This window comes from Podarcis vaucheri (assembly GCF_965113315.1).
Source record: "Podarcis vaucheri genome assembly, chromosome: 17".
Taxonomy (NCBI): domain Eukaryota; kingdom Metazoa; phylum Chordata; class Lepidosauria; order Squamata; family Lacertidae; genus Podarcis; species Podarcis vaucheri.
This window is the reverse complement of record NC_138755.1, coordinates 30,439,556-30,458,410: the sequence shown is the minus strand read 5'-3', so window position 1 is coordinate 30,458,410 and position 18,855 is coordinate 30,439,556. Positions and strand designations below refer to the sequence as shown.

General features: G+C 44.4%; 1 protein-coding gene across 2 annotated transcripts in view; it reads left to right on the top strand.

Moving 5' to 3' along the window:
• Positions 1-18,855, top strand: part of SLC44A1 (solute carrier family 44 member 1) — an 89,119-nt gene that overhangs the window by 43,201 nt on the left and 27,063 nt on the right. For both annotated transcript variants that reach the window (XM_082204804.1, XM_082204803.1), the window contains exons 6-9: positions 8,341-8,510; positions 11,807-11,896; positions 14,557-14,696; positions 15,790-15,976. In XM_082204804.1, coding sequence (XP_082060930.1) covers positions 8,341-8,510; positions 11,807-11,896; positions 14,557-14,696; positions 15,790-15,976 — 587 coding nt within the window. The remainder of the gene's footprint in view (positions 1-8,340; positions 8,511-11,806; positions 11,897-14,556; positions 14,697-15,789; positions 15,977-18,855) is intronic.

Sequence of the window (18,855 nt, the reverse complement as noted above, 5' to 3'; positions counted from 1 at the left end):
AGACAGCATTTAAAAACACATTGGAAAATGTGTTATATTGATAACGCTGCCACCGCTCAGCCTGGAACTTGGAGGAGTTTAGCGCTTTTAGGATGCTCTGCTATAAACAGCTTAGGGGTGTGTTTGATGCACGTGCATGAGAATGGTTCTTTGTCAATTGTGACAGAACTGTTGTGTCTTCTCTTGTATTTCACTGAGTGACACTTGGTTTGTTGGCTGGTTTTTGTTGGAGCCCTAACATCCTGCTCCTGAGTTTCTCAGTCTAGAATGCGGAAAACTAGAGTCATAGCTGTGCAGGGATCCCCTTTGTACCCACGGTTTAACATCTAATCTGGAAACAACCTTTGACACTGCTCGTAGTTTATTGAGCTTGTCTGATCAGCGTATAGCCTCATAACTGAAGGAAACTGAAGGCCACTTAATGAAAAATTGAAACTGGTTATTCGGTCTGAACATTCAAACAGCTAATTTCTGACTGATTCTAATCCCCAAATCTCTAAAATGGTTGGATTGCTTGAATTTACGAGCGCTTCTCTTGCAGTCAAGCCTTTTCCCCTCATCAGCACAGAAAGTAAACAAAGCTTTTAGGGAAGCATATCTGCAAAACTCAATTTTAATTTTTTAATTCAGAAAATTCAATTTCATTTTCTTTTCCCATATTCCTAAGTGTAAAGCGTCCAGGAAAACCCCAACTTATGGCAGCCCTAACCAGTTCTGTAGTTTGTGTTGCGGTTTATTTGATCCAATAATTTGGATTAAAGAAAACCTATTATTAGTAAAAGTGACAACAATAGCTTGTATTCTATGTTCCCTGAAATAACTGCAAAACAGTGTAAAAAGGGGCCAGATGGGAAGCTTTTGAAAAGTGAAATGGGCACAGGGGGAGAATTCCTGCCCCCCGACTTCTTTCTGTTTTTCAGGCTCATTTTTTATGCTAATGTTCTATGGAGCCTCTGTCTTCCCAAAAAACCTTGTATGCCATGGTAAAAATGAAGGTCTGAGTATGTATGTATGTATGCATCCATGTGTTGGAAAGTGTGTGTGTGTGTGTGTTAATGTAGAATTCCTCCCGCCCATACAGAGCTCAGAACATTATTAAACGAAGGATTATACTTGAGAGAAGTTGCAATTCCATTAAGACATGTAATATCCCTGGATATAATCAACAGCCATTAATAAAAGAACAGAGGGTCACTTTGAATAAATTTATTATTCTGTTCGTTATTAAAAAAAGGGGCAGCACATCTCACACCTACCAGAGTCAGAACTCCTGAAATAGAAATTAGTCTCATGCGCTGGATTCTCAAGAGTCCCATTTATTCCAAGACATCATGTAGTAACCACTGACCTCATTTTTTATTCATTATAGCAAAGTTAGATTTTGTCTCCTACACATAAAACCAGGTAGTAGATAATCCCTGGCTTCAGCAAAAGGGAGTTCAGTGTAGTAATGGCTAGCTATGGTAAATTTGGGATTGCAAAGGACAAGGCCGTATGTGAGCAAGAGTAGTCCCGGATCAAGAGATTTTGCCGCCTGAGGCAAAGGACAAGATGGCACCTACCCCTATGCCATTTACAGAAGCCAGCCAGATTGGCAGTTGAATCTTATTTTAACAATGGGGCCAGAATACTGTCTTCCGCCGCACCTGAGGACAGCAGGCTAGCTTATACAGTGGTACCTCAGGTTAAGTACTTAATTTGTTCCAGAGGTCCGTTCTTAACCTGAAACTGTTCTTAACCTGAAGCACCACTTTAGCTAATGGGGCCTCCCTCTGCTGCCGCGCAGCTAGAGCACAATTTCTGTTCTCATCTTGAAGCAAAGTTCTTAACTTGGGGTACTATTTCCGGGTTAGCGGAGTCTGTAACCTGAAGCGTATGTAACCTGAAGCGTATGTAACCCGAGGTACCACTGTATAGGGCATGGAGCAGGCTGTATAACACATGCATCTGTGTCCACTCCCTGCTTCTCAGTATCTGCCGCCTGAGGCAACTGCTTCATTTTGCCTTATGCTGGGTCAGGCCTCCCCTGCCAACAAAGGGTTATGGCTATTACCTAAACAACCATGAAACTGGTTTCAGTGAAGCCAAGGTGGCTTTACACTTGCTCTTCCTCAAACAACAGTCAAGCCGCCCAGTGCTACATAGCAGACTGCTTTCAGGAGGAGGAGCTCACCTATGCTATGCTGGTTCGAAAACAGTTATTTCCTCGTAAAATTGCACCAACATGCAAATCACGTACAAACTATTCCACTTTATGGGCCTTGGCTAGTGGCAAATCTTTGACATTTGTGTAATTCTCTGATAACAGAAGTTGCTATTCCTGAATCTGCTGTTCACATTGTAAAGATAGAAAAACAAAACCACGTTTAAGAGCATTTGTTCACACTGCCCACTACATGAGCGAAGTTTTATAAGTTTTATCTTTAATACCTTGCTTTCCACAAAAATCCCTTTATAGGGAGGAAATTGTGAAAACTTTGCTCTCATCAGTGAGTATTTTCATTTATTTTGGGTGGAGAAGAATCCTAAAATTTGGTACCTAATGTTTCGACTCATGTGCCTTTCACTCAGTCAAGTTGTGAATTCCTAAGTAATGAAAATGTTCATTCATGTTTATTTTTATGTTATTCATTATTTTAATAACAAGTGCTGTTATTGCTGTAATTATGTGTATGTTTTAAAATTTTATATATGTATATATTTTTAATTCTATTAATGCTCACTTGTTTTTAATGATTCCCCCCCTATATTTTGGCAATTCTTGTTTTTATCTGTAAGCTATATTAACTCATGTCAGGGGAAAAGGCAGAGTATAAATATATATAGTAATAATATTTATAGTAATATATAGTAATAATAGATATAACATTATTATTATTACTGCCACCACTACTATTGTTATTAAATAACACGTAAAGTTTCCTAAGTGCTGGACAAAGATTAAAAAAAAACAAGATAATGCCAGCCCATAACGTTACAATATAGCAGACAGAATACATTTGCTTTCCTATTATTTGTTTTTGTTTTGGCTTCCTACTTGTTTTGCTTTACATTGTTAGTCGCATTGAACGTTTTGTTGTAGGGTGTCCTGCAAATATTGTAAAATGAAACAAGCACATTTTAATAAAGGAGAAGCGGACAGAGAGGTACCGTATTTTTCGCCCTATAGGACGCACTTTTTCCCCTCCAAAAATGAAGGGGAAATGTGTGTGTGTCCTATGGGGCGAATGCAGGCCCTTTCGCTCTCCAGGCTTCAGGAAGCTATCTGCAAGCCCGGCGGGAATTCCCGCGGGCTTGCAAAGCTTGAGGTGTCCGCAAGCCTTGCACGCCTGGGGGGAGTTCCCGCGGGCTTGCAAGGCTTGAGGGCGGCAGCCTGTTCTGGGGGCTGGGGTCGGGGGAAGCTCGGGCTTCCCCCGCCCCAGCCCCGCAGTTGGGGGGGGAATATTTTTTTTTTATTCATTTCCCCACCCAAAAACGAGGTGCGTCCTATGGGCCAGTGTGTCCTATAGGGCGAAAAATACGGTAAATCTAGACCCCAGTTCTTAAGGTTCCCAAATCATTCTTGCGATAGCCAGCTCAAACAGAAGCACTCTCACCTCTCTCCCTCTCTCTTATATGTAGCCCGGTGGAATGGCCCCCCGCCCAAAGATGACAGTTCAGAGAGGAGAAGAGCCACATGCAGCTAGTTTCATAGCCAAGCAAGTAGAGCAAGGCCTACTATCTGGTCGCTTCCTCAGGTGCATCCAGGTGAAGCAGTTGCTAATAGACAGGACCTAATGCTACAATATATTTGAGTGTTTTTCTCCAGTGTTGTATGAGAGCTAGGTAAGATTTCTTCCATAGAAACTGGGGTCCTCCTGCCTCAAGTGTATATTTTCTATATATAGTCAAACCTCAGAACTCGAATGGCTCCGTTGCCGAACGTTGCAGTTCCCGAGCGCCAGAAACCCGGAAGTAAGTGTTCCGGTTTTCAAACTTTCCTTGGAACGTCCAAGGCAGCTTCCGCTTGAGTGCAAGAAGCTTTTGCAACCAATCGGAAGCCGTGCCCAGGAACTCAAACATTTTGGAAATAGAACCATCTTCCGGAACAGATTACTTTCGGGTTCCGAGGTTTGACTGTACAGCTAAAGTTTTAGAAAGTATGGTGTCTTGTAAAAAAGTATTCCGAATTAAGGGAAATGACTCTTACATAATGGTAATACAGTTAGAATTGCTTTTTGCAAAACAAACAGCTTCAGGGATTTTATATCTTCCCCCTCATCATGCACAGGACAGCATCAGGAACTCCATGCATCCTGGAACAGCTCCCTTCAGGCTGAGGTGATCGCGTTTTTGCTGGGGAGGGTGTTGGTGGTGGTGGACATGATGTAGACAAGGGTGAGGTTCTCACTGGCCCCTTCAGGCATTTGGAAATGAACTCCTAAATAGGGCTTCAGTAGAGGAGCATGAGGGACGCGGGTGGCGCTGTGGGTTAAACCACAGAGCCTAGGACTTGCCGATCAGAAGGTCAGCGGTTCGAAACCCCGCGACAGGGTGAGCTCCCATTGCTCGGTCCCTGCTCCTGCCAACCTAGCAGTTCAAAAGCATGTCAAAGTGCAAGTAGATAAATAGGTACTGCTCTGGCGGGAAGGTAAACGGCATTTCTGTGCACTGCTCTGGTTCGCCAGAAGCAGCTTAGTCATGCTGGCCACATGACCAGGAAGCTCTATGCCGGCTCCCTCGGCCAATAAAGAAAGATGAGCATCCCATCCCCCAGAGTCAGCCACGACTGGACCTAATGGTCAGGGGTCCCTTTACCTTTACCTAGAGGAGCATGAAGGTGTGCTGTTGCCTCTGTGGCCTCGCTTGCCTTTGCAATCTGAAGTTGTACAAGCCAAGGAAGTTTTAGCACTCCATCTGCACAAACTACACTTTAGTCATTGCAACTTGCTTGAGAGCTTACACTTTAGAACTGCTTGTCAGCTATGTGGAAATGGAGGCTCTAAAAATTCTCTAGATGTGTCAGGTTGCAATTTCCTCTCAATTTGGGGATAATAATTGGACAATGAGTGTTAAGTATGTTTGCGAGTGATTAAGTAATAAATCGTGAAAGGGGTTTGTTGAAGGCAGCATATTCTGCTCTGCCTGCATGAAGCGAAGGGTGAGCATTTTTTGAAAGACTTCCCATCGAGGACCCAAAAGGCATTGCATACTCAGCTTGCCATAACTTGCTTGAACCTGGCAAGGAAGACAGCAGGAACTGATTCAGAGACAGAAGAGCCTAGAGGTTAAATAAAGCTCCCTTTGCATATGAAAGCGTGATTCTGTTCATTGATTCCAATTAGAAACACGAGTGTCTTGCAAATAGAAATGCAAAAGCTTCTCTCTTTGCAAAGGGAAATAAAAATAGGTTTGACAGTCTGGTATATATTTTGGTGGCAGCAAAGGTGTAGGAAGAATGGGGGTTGATGGGAACATTAACACGCCAGGAAGTTGTGCTTTTCTCCATAGGCCCTAATTCCATGCAACATATTGATGACTGAAATGTGGAATTTTCCTAACATTCTTTAGGGTAGAGATTTGGATATTATTGCAAAAGCAATAGGTTGATACTTTGGCACCACTGCCGAAGCACAACTTCAGCAATGCTTTTGCAGCACATGGAATAATATTATAAACTGGGACCAGAATTGGTATTTAGCTATGGTATGTCAAAATAGGAGAGTTGACCATTGAAATAAAATATTTAGGGAAGGTCTGCTATGTTTGGCATTCCAACACAGTTCTTTCTCAATGCTATTTTGCTATAATTCTTGGACACATATTTGTTCTAACGTCTGTGGAAATCTTAAAACCAGGATCTAAATCGGGGTCAGCAAACTTTTTCAGCAGGAGGCTGGTCCACTGTCCCTCAGATCTTTATTTGGGGGGCGGACTATATTTTGAAAAGAGAAAAAAATGAACGAATTTCTATGAACCAGAGATTCATTTTAAATAAAAGCATGCATTCTACTCATGTAAAAACACCAGGCAGGCCCCACAAATAACCTGGAGATGCATTTTAAATAAAAGGGCACATTCTACTCATGTAAAAACACGCTGATTCTCGGACCGTCCGCGGGCCGGATTTAGAAGGCTATTGGGCTGGATCCGGCCCCCGGGCCTTAGGTTGCCTTCCCAATGATCTAAATCAATCAGTGACCAGCAGGTCTCATGTGACCAACACAGGCCTCCCATGCAGCCGGCCGAAGCATTCTGTAAAGAGTGTTGCCAGTTGCCCAAGCTGAGCTGAGTACAATTGCAAGGGGGGGGGGGAGGAAGAGCCCAGGACATCAACATATAAATCATGAGAAGGTGCACGTGTACATCATGCTCCTCTCAGCCTGCCAGACAACTGTTTGACAGGCTGGGAGGAACACGTTCTCTTCTGTGCTGGGGTGGAGGGAAATCTGCCCTGGGAGGCTATTGCCATTGGGACCCCTGCTTTTGAAGGCGTTTCCCCTCCTGCTTTGCTATAGCGGAGTTGAAACAGCCATTAACCAGACTCCTTGATACAGATAAAGCAAAACAAATCGTTGTGTTTGAGACTTTGGGCTTGGTAGCTGCAGAATTAGGCTTGGAATTCTAGGTATATCGCACTGGTGTGTGGAGGGTGTTTGTGAAAGAGTGGAGGGAATGATGTTTGTGTGAGATATGTGGAGTGTGTGTGGGCGTGCATGCCTAGAGGACACCACTGGCATGCACCGCCTGCGTGCCCATATAGCCCTTAGGGGCTAAAAGGTTGCCCACTTTGATCTAAGGAGTTTTACATAGAGATCTGCATTAGGGTTACCAGACGTCTCCGGTTCCTGGGGACAGTCCCCGGATTTGCAAATCTGTCCCTGGACAAATTCCGTCCCCGGAATGCCCCCAAATTTGCAAATCTGTCCCTGGGAAACATGGCAGTGGCAGCCTCAGCAGCCCGGAGCCAGCCTGTTAGTTCAGTTGGCTCTGGCTGGCTTCAGGAGCTGCCCGCTGCCGTGGTGCCCACCATTTTTCCTGTGCCACGGCAGTGAGCAGCTCCTGAAGCCAGCCAGAGCCAACTGCACTACCAGGCTGGCCCCTCCTGGGCAATGGCCACCAGCCCGTGACTCCCGAGCCTCCCCTGATCTGTCAAAACAAAGGGGGAAGGAGATCAGGGAAGGCTTGGGAGTCACAGGCAGGCGGCATGCCGTTGCCCGGTTTTTTAAATAACTGTGCATTTATGTTTCACAGGCTGTAAAAGAAGGGCTTTGCACCTTTATACAATATGCATGTGTGCGTGGGTCTTTTGCCTCACCATCCCCACTACTGACTCCCTGTTGCTACTCAGCTGCAAAAAAAAAAAAGTGTCCCCGGATTCATTGACAAAAATCTGGTAACCATAATCTACATGTGCACCGAGAACTTCCAGGACTCCCTCCCCAACCCCCAACCCCCGGCCCTATCTCTATTTTCCCCTTCCCCATCCTGCCGCTGAATATTGACAGAGCTTTCGGAGCAGTATTCATATTGTACGAAGCGCTGTAGGTGGAGGATACATTAGCTGCTGCCCGCAGGGGGATTGCCATGGTCCCTGGTATGTACAGTGGTACCTCAGGTTAAGTACTTAATTCGTTCCGGAGGTCCGTTCTTAACCTGAAACTGTTCTTAACCTGAAGCACCACTTTAACTAATGGGGCCTCCTGCTGCCGCCGCACCGCCAGCGCACGATTTCTGTTCTCATCCTGAAGCAAAGTTCTTAACCTGAAGCACTATTTCTGGGTTAGCGGAGTCTATAACCTGAAGCGTATGTAACCTGAAATGTATCTAACCTGAGGTACCACTGTATACATGTAAACGCCCTGAACTTCCTTTATGTCATGCTGCAGTCTCTAGAGTCTAAGGTGAGCAGCCTTACTTCTGGGAGTTACAGGAAATCGTCTGCCCGAGGCTCACCGCAATCTGAATATTTTCTGGAAATGTCTCAAAACTTCTACGTTACACATAATTAATTATATCTAGACATATTGGACTAGCGGTGTATTTTTTAAAAAAATAAAATAAATTGTATTTGGGGCTGATGGGTTTTGCTCTGTGTTCTGAGTTGATGGGACGGGAAACATCAGAATGTGCACTCCACCCTCTTTTGGGGATATCTTGGTTTTTAAAAACAGCATCACGACCCATTACAGTCATCTCCATTTACAGCAGCACCTTTCCGTTAACCTTGCAGCGCTTGGTTAGATGTTTACGAGGGTGGAGTGTACGGCATCAGTTCACCTTCCATTTGTGTGTTGATGTGGCATTTATATTACCTAGGAGTAATTTTTTTTTCTGATTTTTTTTTCCTTGTATCACCAGTGCACCTATTCCATTCTTCCATCGCTGTGCTCCTGTGAACATTTCCTGCTATGCCAAGTTTGCAGAGGCCCTGATCACCTTTGTCAGTGACAGTAGTGTCTTGCACAGGCTGATTAGTGGAGTAATGACCTGCAGAGAGATTATATTGGGACTTTGCTTGTTATCACTAGGTAATTGTTTTTCTCGTTCTTAGCTATTTCTACAGTACTGCAACAGGAGAATGTGAACATCTTCTGTCCCCACAATGTGGAAATAAAGCATGTTCAGTATTCGCTATTATAGCAGACAATTCCAAATTATATTTCCTACCCAGCAGCTGAATTAAATGTTTTTTTTTAACATGTATGTGCATTTGACTCTCCTTATATGTAACTAATGTGGGGATTTCGATTCAGCTCTGTGTCACTGTCATTGAACCCTCTGCTTTCCTTTAAAACAACCTCCGAAGTGTACAGTATTCATAAGCCTTGGGCTTAAGCTTTGGGTTCAGATTGCTAAGTGAATGTTGATACTTAACCCTTAATATCTTCAGGGACTTGGGTTAAAAGTAGGGCTGATATTTTTATTTTTTTATTTAGTTGATCAGTCTCCCAGTTCAGTGGGAGATCACCTGAGAACCACATGTAAGGTGCTCCCTCAGAGATCTTGCAAAGCAAAGCAAGAAGTCAATGAAAATATCATTTAAGTAAATGTGAACATTATCGTAGCTTTAGTATAGCTGCCCTTTTTGATCATGATTGCATGAATTGTGGAGCTTGCACTTTAATAAACAAAGGCTATCAATCATTCTTGGAAGAAAAGGCCCATATTTCATAACTCTCCTATTCTCTGTTTCTGAAGCATACCTAACTAACCCTAAAAAAAGAATTAAATGTACCTTATGTTCTAGTCCCATGAATTAAAATTTTATCTGATTCTTTCAAATGAGAACAGAGCTGACACACACATGCCCCCCTCAAAATATAACCTTTTCAGTGACAGTTGAGAGGACACTTGAAGTTATATACCGTATTTTTTGCTCTATAAAACACACTTTTTCCCTCCTAAAAAGTAAGGAGAAATGTGTGTGCGTCTTATGGAATGAATGCAGGCTGTGCAGCTATCGCTGAAGCCAGAACAGCAATTCCTCTTGCTGTTCTGGTTTCAGGGATAGCCACACAAAGCCTCTTTAACAACATTTGATTCAGAATATTTTTTTTCTTGCTTTCCTCCTCTAAAAACTAGGTGCGTCTTATGATCGGGTGCGTCTTGTAGAGCGAAAAATACAGTAAATGAAGTCGTGTAAATGCAGCAAAAGGAGAGCACAGACCCAGATGCACATCAGAATGTGTCCTGGGATGTTCATCCAAGTGTAGACGTTCTCTGCCTGCTCTCAATGAGACACAGCCTACTTGAATGGCCATTCTGAAGCACATTCTGGCATGGGTACAGCTGGGTTGGCTTTAGAATGAGGGCAGCACAGTTTTGCTTTCCTTGGCATCACCCTGTAGTCAAATCTGATTGGCTCTAGGATGCTATCGTTTTACATGATCCTCAATTGGCTGAGATTATGTAGCAAAGGAGAAAGTTTTTTTTTATTATTAAAAAAATGGCACAGAAACAGCAATAGAGGAGAAATGACTGCAATAAAGAGCAGGTTTGGGCAGAATGCTTCTCCCTCTCCTATAAAACTTCACTTTAACTTTAAATGTTCAAGGGTGAACATTCAGTGCAGCTTTAATTAAAATTGGCTTTCAGTGATTGATCAACTACTTACTTGAATAATCGATTAAATAGATTAAAGATTTCAGCCGTGGCTAAAGCCTCTTCTTAATTTTGTGCAGAGTTGGAAAAAAACAATATTTGCATTATTACGTGACACTGGAGTTTTGGTATGAATTAACCCAGACAGAAGCCAGCAACAACAATTCCAGTCTTAATCCTTTGCCAAAACATGTTGCATGGTATCCAATGGTGCCCATTTGTCTGCTGATGAGACTTCTGCTTGTGCAATAGGACCTCTCATTCCACCTGCAGTCCCCTCAAATCTGCTTCAGAAAGTTGTGAGACCCTCTGAAGCAGATGGAGGACTTGCCAGAGTGGTAAAAGAAGAAGAAATCCTGTCACGCAAGCAGAATTTCACCTACAGCTCCTAATTATTAATACAGTACTAAAGTAAAGTTTCTGTTTAAACATATACTAATCTGATGACGGAATAGAATAGAAAAAGCCGATGGAAGACTCCATTGATTAAAAATGGAAACCAAACTGGCCCAGCTGTTCTATACCCCCACGGGGGGGGGAATGATTACATCAGTTATTGGTTATTGATTACATCAAGGCCTGTTACAATAGGATTAATAGACAATTAAAATAACCGCGAAGCACCAGCATGTTAAACTCATCACTTTGGGAGGAATAGTGGAAATGTAGACCTCTGAAACTTGGTAACTAAGTTAAATTGATTTTGCATGATTGTTGCCAAGTTACAGTCAGTGTAGCTGATTTTTACTTAAAAGCCTTCACATTTCATGCAGCAATGAATATTCCAAATGTCGGTGAATGCTGGCATGCATGTGTGAATGTTGACAATCCCGGTTGAAGTTACTAAATGTCTGAAAACAGATAGGCATTTCCCCATTTTATCAGTATTCACTGGTGTATGTTCTGAGTCACATTTAAGTGATTGTCAGCATTCACCTGTTCTTCTGTGTTTTTGGATACTTGCTAATTTTGGGCTTTCGCTATAGTATACCTTTACATTTGCACACACATAAACAAACTTTGTTTGTTTGATGTGAATGACCAACCAGGTTCCTTTCAGGAACAGTGGCCACCTCCCAAATTATACCTGCAGCCTGGAAGCCATTGAAGCTCTTCATGCTTTTCCAAGGCAGTGTAGTTTGTAGGAGAAACTCGCCCATGATGGCATTATGATACTAAGTGCCAAGAGACGAGACCTTCATGTTCCAAATCAACAAAGAGCTAGACAAGTAGAAGATTGACAGTGAAAAGATCTTATTTAATGACCTCTCCTGAAAAACGCAGCTCAAGCATAAAGTAGCATGTGGTTCTTATCACAATCTTGACATCTTAATTCATACTTGTCATAATAATTGTGTTTTTTGAGCATGTGTGTGTCTGCATGCAACTTTTTGGGTTGTGCTCAACATGAGTTGTGTGGTATTTTTGCAACTCATGATGACAAAGTTGCAGTTCTATCATGTCAACATTAGTTCTGTCATTCTATGTGTCTGCATCTCTCTGTTAAATACATATGTCCCATGATGTGTAAATGTTCATATAGGGTTGGTTTGTTTAACTTGCAAATCAGACACTGAGTAGGATAGCTAGTTTATCTTGTACATTTTTGTGCAAACAGTTAAAAAGTGAATTCAACTGTATTTGTATTAATAAAGTCTCTTTTTTGTTTTTGCTGTTTCCATTTTAAATAATTACCCTTCTTATTTTCTTTTGTTTTCTGCAGTGCTTTCCATGATTATGATGGTGATAATAAGATACATTTCAAGAGTACTTGTTTGGATTTTAACAATTCTTGTTGTTCTGGGATCACTTGGTAAGTTGCTGAAGCTGGTCGATGATGATGATGTTGATGATGTTGATGATGATGACTGGGTTGCCCTAGCCACTCTGGGCAGCTTCCAACAAATTAAAACACAGCAAGACATCAGACATTAAAAACTTCCCTATATAGGGCTGCCTTCAGATGTTTTCTGAAAGACAGATAGTTGTTTATTTCCTTGGCATCTGATGGAAGGCTGTTCCACAGGGTGGGCGCCACTACCAAGAAGGCCCTCTGCCTGGTTCCCTGTAACCTCACTTCTTGCAGTGAAGGAACCAACTGAGCCTCAAGCGACAGCAAAGGATTCAGGAGTACTGCCAAGCTACATACCCACTCCTTCAGAGAGAATGTAACCCCATCAAGAGCAGGCAACCTCCCATCCATCCGGTCTAGGGAACCACCCACTAACAGCTCCTCAGTCTTATCTGGATTAAGCTCTAGTTTGTTGGCTCTCATCCAATCCATTACCAAGGCACATTCACTGCCTCTCCTGCAGACGTAATGGAGAAGTAGAGCTGTGTGCCACTGTCATATTGCTGACAACGTCCTCCAAAACTCTGGATGGCCCCACTCAGTGGTTTCACATAGATGTTAAATAACACAGGGGATCAAATTGAGCCCTGAGGAGCTCCACATTGAAGGCTCCATGGGGTTGAAAAGTACTCCGCAAGCAACACCCTCTGGTTGTTGAGCTCCCAAGTAGGACTGGAAGCACCAGAAAGCGATGAGACCTACCCCCAACTCAGACAGCTTCTCCGGGGAGATACTATGGTTGATGGTACTGAAAGCCGCGAAGGGTTCGAGGAGAATTAACTAGGACATATTTCCCCTGTCTCTCTCCCAACAAATGCAGGGCGACCAAAGCAGTTTCTGTGCCAAAACTGGGCCTAAACCCCAATTGAAATTGATCTAGAAAATCCCATGTGTTTGTGTGTGGCTTTTTTTAACTAGTGTGGTCCTATGCTGGACGCCCTCTATCCAAATGGTCCCTTAGCTATGGGTAACTATCTGCCAGAATCCAGATCACATGCAAGCCTCATTCCCAACGTTGTCATGGACCTCATCCAGCCCCTGCCCTTCCCATGTTGCACAGGAAATCACTGCATGGAGCTTCTACTTGTGTACATTTGAATACGAGTAGAACCCCTTGGAGTGATCAGAATCCCTGATAAAGCAGTGTCCCTGATCACCTGGAAGACTTTACTTGTGTTCAAGTGAAGCCTGTGCAACGCTGGGAAGGTCAGGGACGGAGCCAAGGGTGGGGGTTGCACACAATGGCATTGTTGAAGTGGGGCTTTTGTATGTTCCACACATTGGCATTTGTCTGCTCAGGCAAATGTAGAAGCATGACTTGAGAACAGGCGCATACGTCCTCCTGGGTTGTTCTATGAGCACTGCAAAGATGGGAGTTCATTTTCCTGCCTTTAAAGAGAGACACTGGAGGAGATCAGTAGGGAAGTGATGCTTCCCTTTGTCCTTCTTGCTTCCTTTAAAACCATTCACCTTCTACTTCAGAAACAATTGATTTGCAGCCATTGTTGCATTATTAAAGCTATGCCCATGGGAGCAATATCCATTTGGTTTAAGGATTTATGGGACTGAATGAGGATGCGGCCAATTATTAGGAAGAAAAATAAAGGGACAAAGCATTGGCAATATTTACATTCCACAATCACCTCCCATTGATGATTTCAGGGAATAAGACTTGGCTGAATAGAAAAGTGCAAAAGAAGCAGGCAAGGGAAATATAGCGATACAAGATAAAAAGCAATAAAATTACAAGAGTGTTCTTGGCTGTCTTTGCCCTAATTGTATGGATGCGCTGCATCAATATTGGCAAGAGGCATTTGTGAAAAGCCACCCACAAACAGCAGTTTTCTTCAAGCCAGCAGTTGGAGGAGGAAGCAGATAACCCTTCCCACCTCAGGGTCCTTGGGCAAGATGATTTGGAGATCGGAAAAGAGGGCATTTATTTATAGAATTCTGAGTTTCAGTTTCCGGCAAATAGAATGTGCTCAAAGCAGAATACAAAGGACCAGGGAAAACAATAGTTGAAAGAGTATTAAGCAGATAAGATGGTTGTCTCCTGTCAAGTTATCATTTCAGCAAAAACAGCATCCACCCAAGGGAACTGAGAAGTTCAGCTGAGGTAAAAAATGTATTGGGGGGGGGCAAATGGATGCTCCATTGATCCCAGCTTAAAAAAAAAAGCCCTCTTAGTTCTCTCCAGTGATGAAGGTGGAATGCAAAGCAAGGCCTCAAGAAATAGGGAGAGATCTATGAGCAGGCTTCAGGGAGAGGTGCCAGTTGCGATTCTGGTTCGTGCCGATCATCCTATCCTAGCCTATTGAGTGTCTTAGTTAATAATTCCTGTGTATAACCTTTTTCTTGCCTGGAACTCCTCAGCTTCTAATTACGGAACAGCATCATAGCTGTGGTAAGATGTCTTGTAAAAAGCAAGCCCTCTTTGATCAGTTGTCTTTTGCGATATCAGAATGCCACACTGTCCTGACATTTATGTTGCAGCAGATCAGTTAAGTCTGAGTCTAGCCTGGTAAAGGATGAAACTGGCCAAGCTAATTGTGCTCCTTATACGTTATTACACATATGCTGTGAAACTGAAATGATCAATATCTTCTTCTTCGCGAGCGCAGGTGGTACAGGAGTGTTGTGGTGGTTGTACGCCAAGCAGCGGAAGCCTCCCAGCGATACTCTTACAGTTGATCAGCTTCAAATAGCCAAAGACAATCGTCAGGCCCTTCTGATCTATGCCATTGCAGCTACGGTCTTCACGGTACGTATTTAATAGCTCCTTGACACAAGGCTGTGTCAGGGCTCCTTGACACATGCTGCATATCTGTGTAGGCCAGAGCAGGAAGCAAAGTATTCAGCTTCACGGCTGCAAATGACAGCTTTCTCGTTCATGCAGTAAGCATTTGCAATTCATATGTGCGATGCTGTACACAGGTACGGGGCTTCCCCCCTAGTCCCTGTAGGAAAAAGTGAAGCAACCCTTGTACGTTGTGGAATATCAGGTAGGTTTTCTGTGAGGGAAGAAGGCAGGCAGGCTTGTATGCTGCCTCCCACAGGGCCTGGAACCTGCCACATCAATTAGGACAAGTCTCCTTCCTTTTGCAGGTTATCTTACTGTTGATAATGTTAGTTATGCGCAAGCGAGTATCTCTCACCATTGCCTTGTTCCACGTGGCTGGACGTTTTTTGCCCTCATGCTCTTCTGGATCTGCTGTCCCGGGGAGATTTTAAAATGCTGGGGGTCGGCAGCGAACGCTTCGCTCCCGCCCGCCAGCATTTTAAGATCGCCCGGGGCAGCGGAGAAGTCTCCGCTGTCCCGGGAAGGCAGGCGGGGGGGGGAGCAAAGACTTTTGCCCCCCGCCGGCCTTCAGAAGAGGTCCAGGACCTCTTCTGAAGGCCGGCTGTGGGCGAAAGTCTTTGCTCCCGACCGCCAGCAATTTAAAACAGGTCCCCGGAGATTTCCCTATGGGCTTTCGTCTTGCGAAGCAAGCCCATAGGGAAATTCGTCTTGCGAAGCGCCTCCAAAACAGAAAACCCTTTCGTCTTGCGGGTTTTCCGTCTTGCGAGGCATTCGTCTTGCGGGGTACCACTGTACTGGTGGGCAGCAAAAGGGCTGCATCAGTTGGTGGGCAGGCTCAGGTTTTTCTGACCAGTTATGTGCTGTGGTTCCCATAAATGCACCCATTATTGTTAGTAGGTGGCTCATGAAGTCAGGATGACATCATACATTTTGTAATGAAGACTAAGGCTAGGAACATTACATATAAAATTAAATTTCGGAGCTGTGGGTGAGACTTTTGAGTCTTGTCGCAGTAGGTAAAATTCAACTAAAACAAGTCTCCTTCCTTTTGCAGGTTATCTTACTGTTGATAATGTTAGTTATGCGCAAGCGAGTATCTCTCACCATTGCCTTGTTCCACGTGGCTGGCAAGGTCTTCATTCACCTGCCACTACTCGTCTTCCAGCCATTTTGGACGTTTTTTGCCCTCATGCTCTTCTGGATCTATTGGATCGCGGTCTTGCTCTTCCTGGGTACCACAGGTATGTAAATCCCGCACGATTTCATAATTCCTTTCTCCTTCTTTTTGGTAACCTCAGAAAGTGTTAGTGTCACTCTTCTCTATTGACTGAATCAAATGAAATTCAGCCAAGTAAATGAGTCTGCATTAAAATAAATGAAAACAAAACAAGGCATGAGTACTGTTAAATGCAGCATGGCTGATCTTTATGTATGAGCACATTGAGCCGTAGCTTCGCAGCAGGTGCACATGGATGTTAAAGGCAGGCACTGAACTTTCCTGCTTTGTGTCTGCAGGAAAAGCATTTGAAAACTCCAGCCAATCCTGAATATGACAGCCCTTTTATTTTCTGTGATCTGCAATAGTGAATGCGTTTCACCAATATTTAAAATTCTTCACCCTTTGCTGATTTGTTTCTTAGCCCAATTAGAGTGCTGATTTTAGCTTTTAAGCCCCTGAACAGTGCACTCCTTGAATAGCTGAAGGATTGTCTCTTCTTATATGTACCTGCCTAATCAGGGGTGAGGAGCTGGTTCTGGCTGGCAGGCCAGATTTCTATCTGCCTCACCTCACCCGCAGACCAAATCTGACAGGTGGGTGGCGTGTTTTTGCACACACAGTTTGAAGTCAGAAACTGCTTGAAATCAGAACACCAAGCACCGTGCAACTGGGGGTTGCAAGACCCAACCATCAGCTGACCATGAGCGCTTGCACGTTGCTGTGCATGGCGCTTTGCGGACCCAACAATCAGCTGATCGTCTGAGCCTGCAGTGCCCATGCCTTTGCCCAGGCCTCTGATCAGCTGATTGGCGGTTCCTGCAAACCCCCTTTGGCTGATCCGGGTCTTTACCCACTCCAAACCTGACGTCATGTATCATGTAAGGTGTAAGACGTGTGTATCAGGTGTTGGTGGGGGATCTTGGTAGGCCTAATGAGACCCACAGGCAGGAGGGACCCCAGCCCAGCTTAGATTAAGTTCAGATCCTTCTGCATTCCCCACTCTTTATAAGTTAGCAGACGGTTACACGGCAGAGGGACATTTCTGCTTTGTGGCATCATCATTCTGAAATGGCCTCCTGAAAGAAGCCCTTTTGGACCCATTATTGCTGGCCTTCTGCCTCGGTAGCTCAGTCAGTCGAGCATGAGACTCTTAATCTCAAGGTCGTGGGTTCAAGTCCCATGTTGGGCAAAAGATTCCCGCATTGCAGGGGGTTGGACTAGATGACCCTATCAAGTCTACAATTCTATGATTCTATGTTGTAAAGGCATAGGGACGCGGGTGGCGCTGTGGGTTAAACCACAGAGCCTAGGACTTGCCGATCAGAAGGTCGGCGGTTTGAATCCCCATGACGGTGTGAGCTCCCGTTGCTCGGTCCCTGCTCCTGCCAACCTAGAAGTTCAAAAGCATGTCAAAGTGCAAGTAGATAAATACCGTATTTTTCGCTCTATAACACGCACCTGACCATAACACGCACATCGTTTTTAGAGGAGGAAAACAAGGGAAAAAATATTCTGAATGAAACAGTGGACGTATCATTTTTGTGCTTCATGCTGTGGCCACAGACATGTGATCTGATGGTGAATTTGGGGTGACCCAATGCAAAAATCCTGAGAATCCCTGTGGATCCATGCTTTGTAACCACGTTTTTGCACCATTGCAGCCCCAGGCAACAGTGGGTGCGTGATTTTTTTTGGGGGGGACAGGCTGTAGTCATGGACATGCTATGTGCTCTGATGGTGAATTTTGGCTGACCTAATGCAAAGATCCTGAGGATCCATGTGGATCCATGCTTTGTAACCACGTTTTTGCACCATTGCAGCCCCAGGCAACAATGGGTGTGTGATTTTGGGGGGGCAGGCTGTAGCCATGGACATGCTGTGTGCTCTGATGGTGAATTTGGGGTGACCCAATGCAAAGATCCTGAGGATCCATGTGGATCCATGCTTTGTAACCACATTTTAAGTGGGGAGGGAAGGAAAAACACAGAAGGCTAAGAATGCAGGAGAGGGCTATAACGTGAGGAAAGGAAGGCAAAAGTTTCCCCCCACCCACCCACACAAGCCAGCCACTGTTTAAGGATTTCATCCTTTTAAATGGAAGAAAGCATATTTGAATGCTGTGTGTCTCCAAAAACAAAAAGCAGGAAGTCAAATCAGAATTTTAAGCCGAACCTGTAATCTCTCTTCCCTTCACAAACATTGTTCCTCCGGAGCAGGGAGAGGATAGAAGGACGGACGCTCTGCTTTCCCCTCTACTTGCCTGGAGGGGAGGGGCTTCCCCTGCTCTTTGTTCCGTTTGAGCAAACACAGCAAGGAAACAGAGCAGGGAGGGCAGTAAGACCCTGAGGCAGAATGCAGGAAAGCAGCAACTTCCTGTCTCACGGAGCTCCCTTCTCCCTGAAGCGCAGTTTGATTTTTGCCTTATTTTTCGGCTCCAGCGACCACACATTCGCTCCATAACACGCACAGACATTTCCCCTTCCTTTTTAGGAGAAAAAATCTGCGTGTTATAGAGCGAAAAATACGGTAGGTACCGTTCTGGCAGGAAGGTAAACGGCGTTTCTGTGCGCTGCTCTGGTTCGCCAGAAGCGGCTTAGTCATGTTGGCCACATGACCCGGAAGCTGTACGCCGGCTCCCTAGGCCAGTAAAGCGAGATGAGCGCCGCAACCCCAGAGTCGGCCACTTTACCTTTACCTTTACCTTTACCTTTATGTTGTAAAGGCATGGCTCTTCTATAGTGCATGTGGAGGCTATAGGACAGGGGTCTGCAACCTTTAAGACAAAAAGAGCCACTTGGACCCGTTTCCGAAGGGAAAAAAACTGGGAGCCGCAAAACCATTGCGACATTTAAAGCATGCACACCGCTGCCCTCCAATCTGACAGCAGGCGGCAAGGTGACA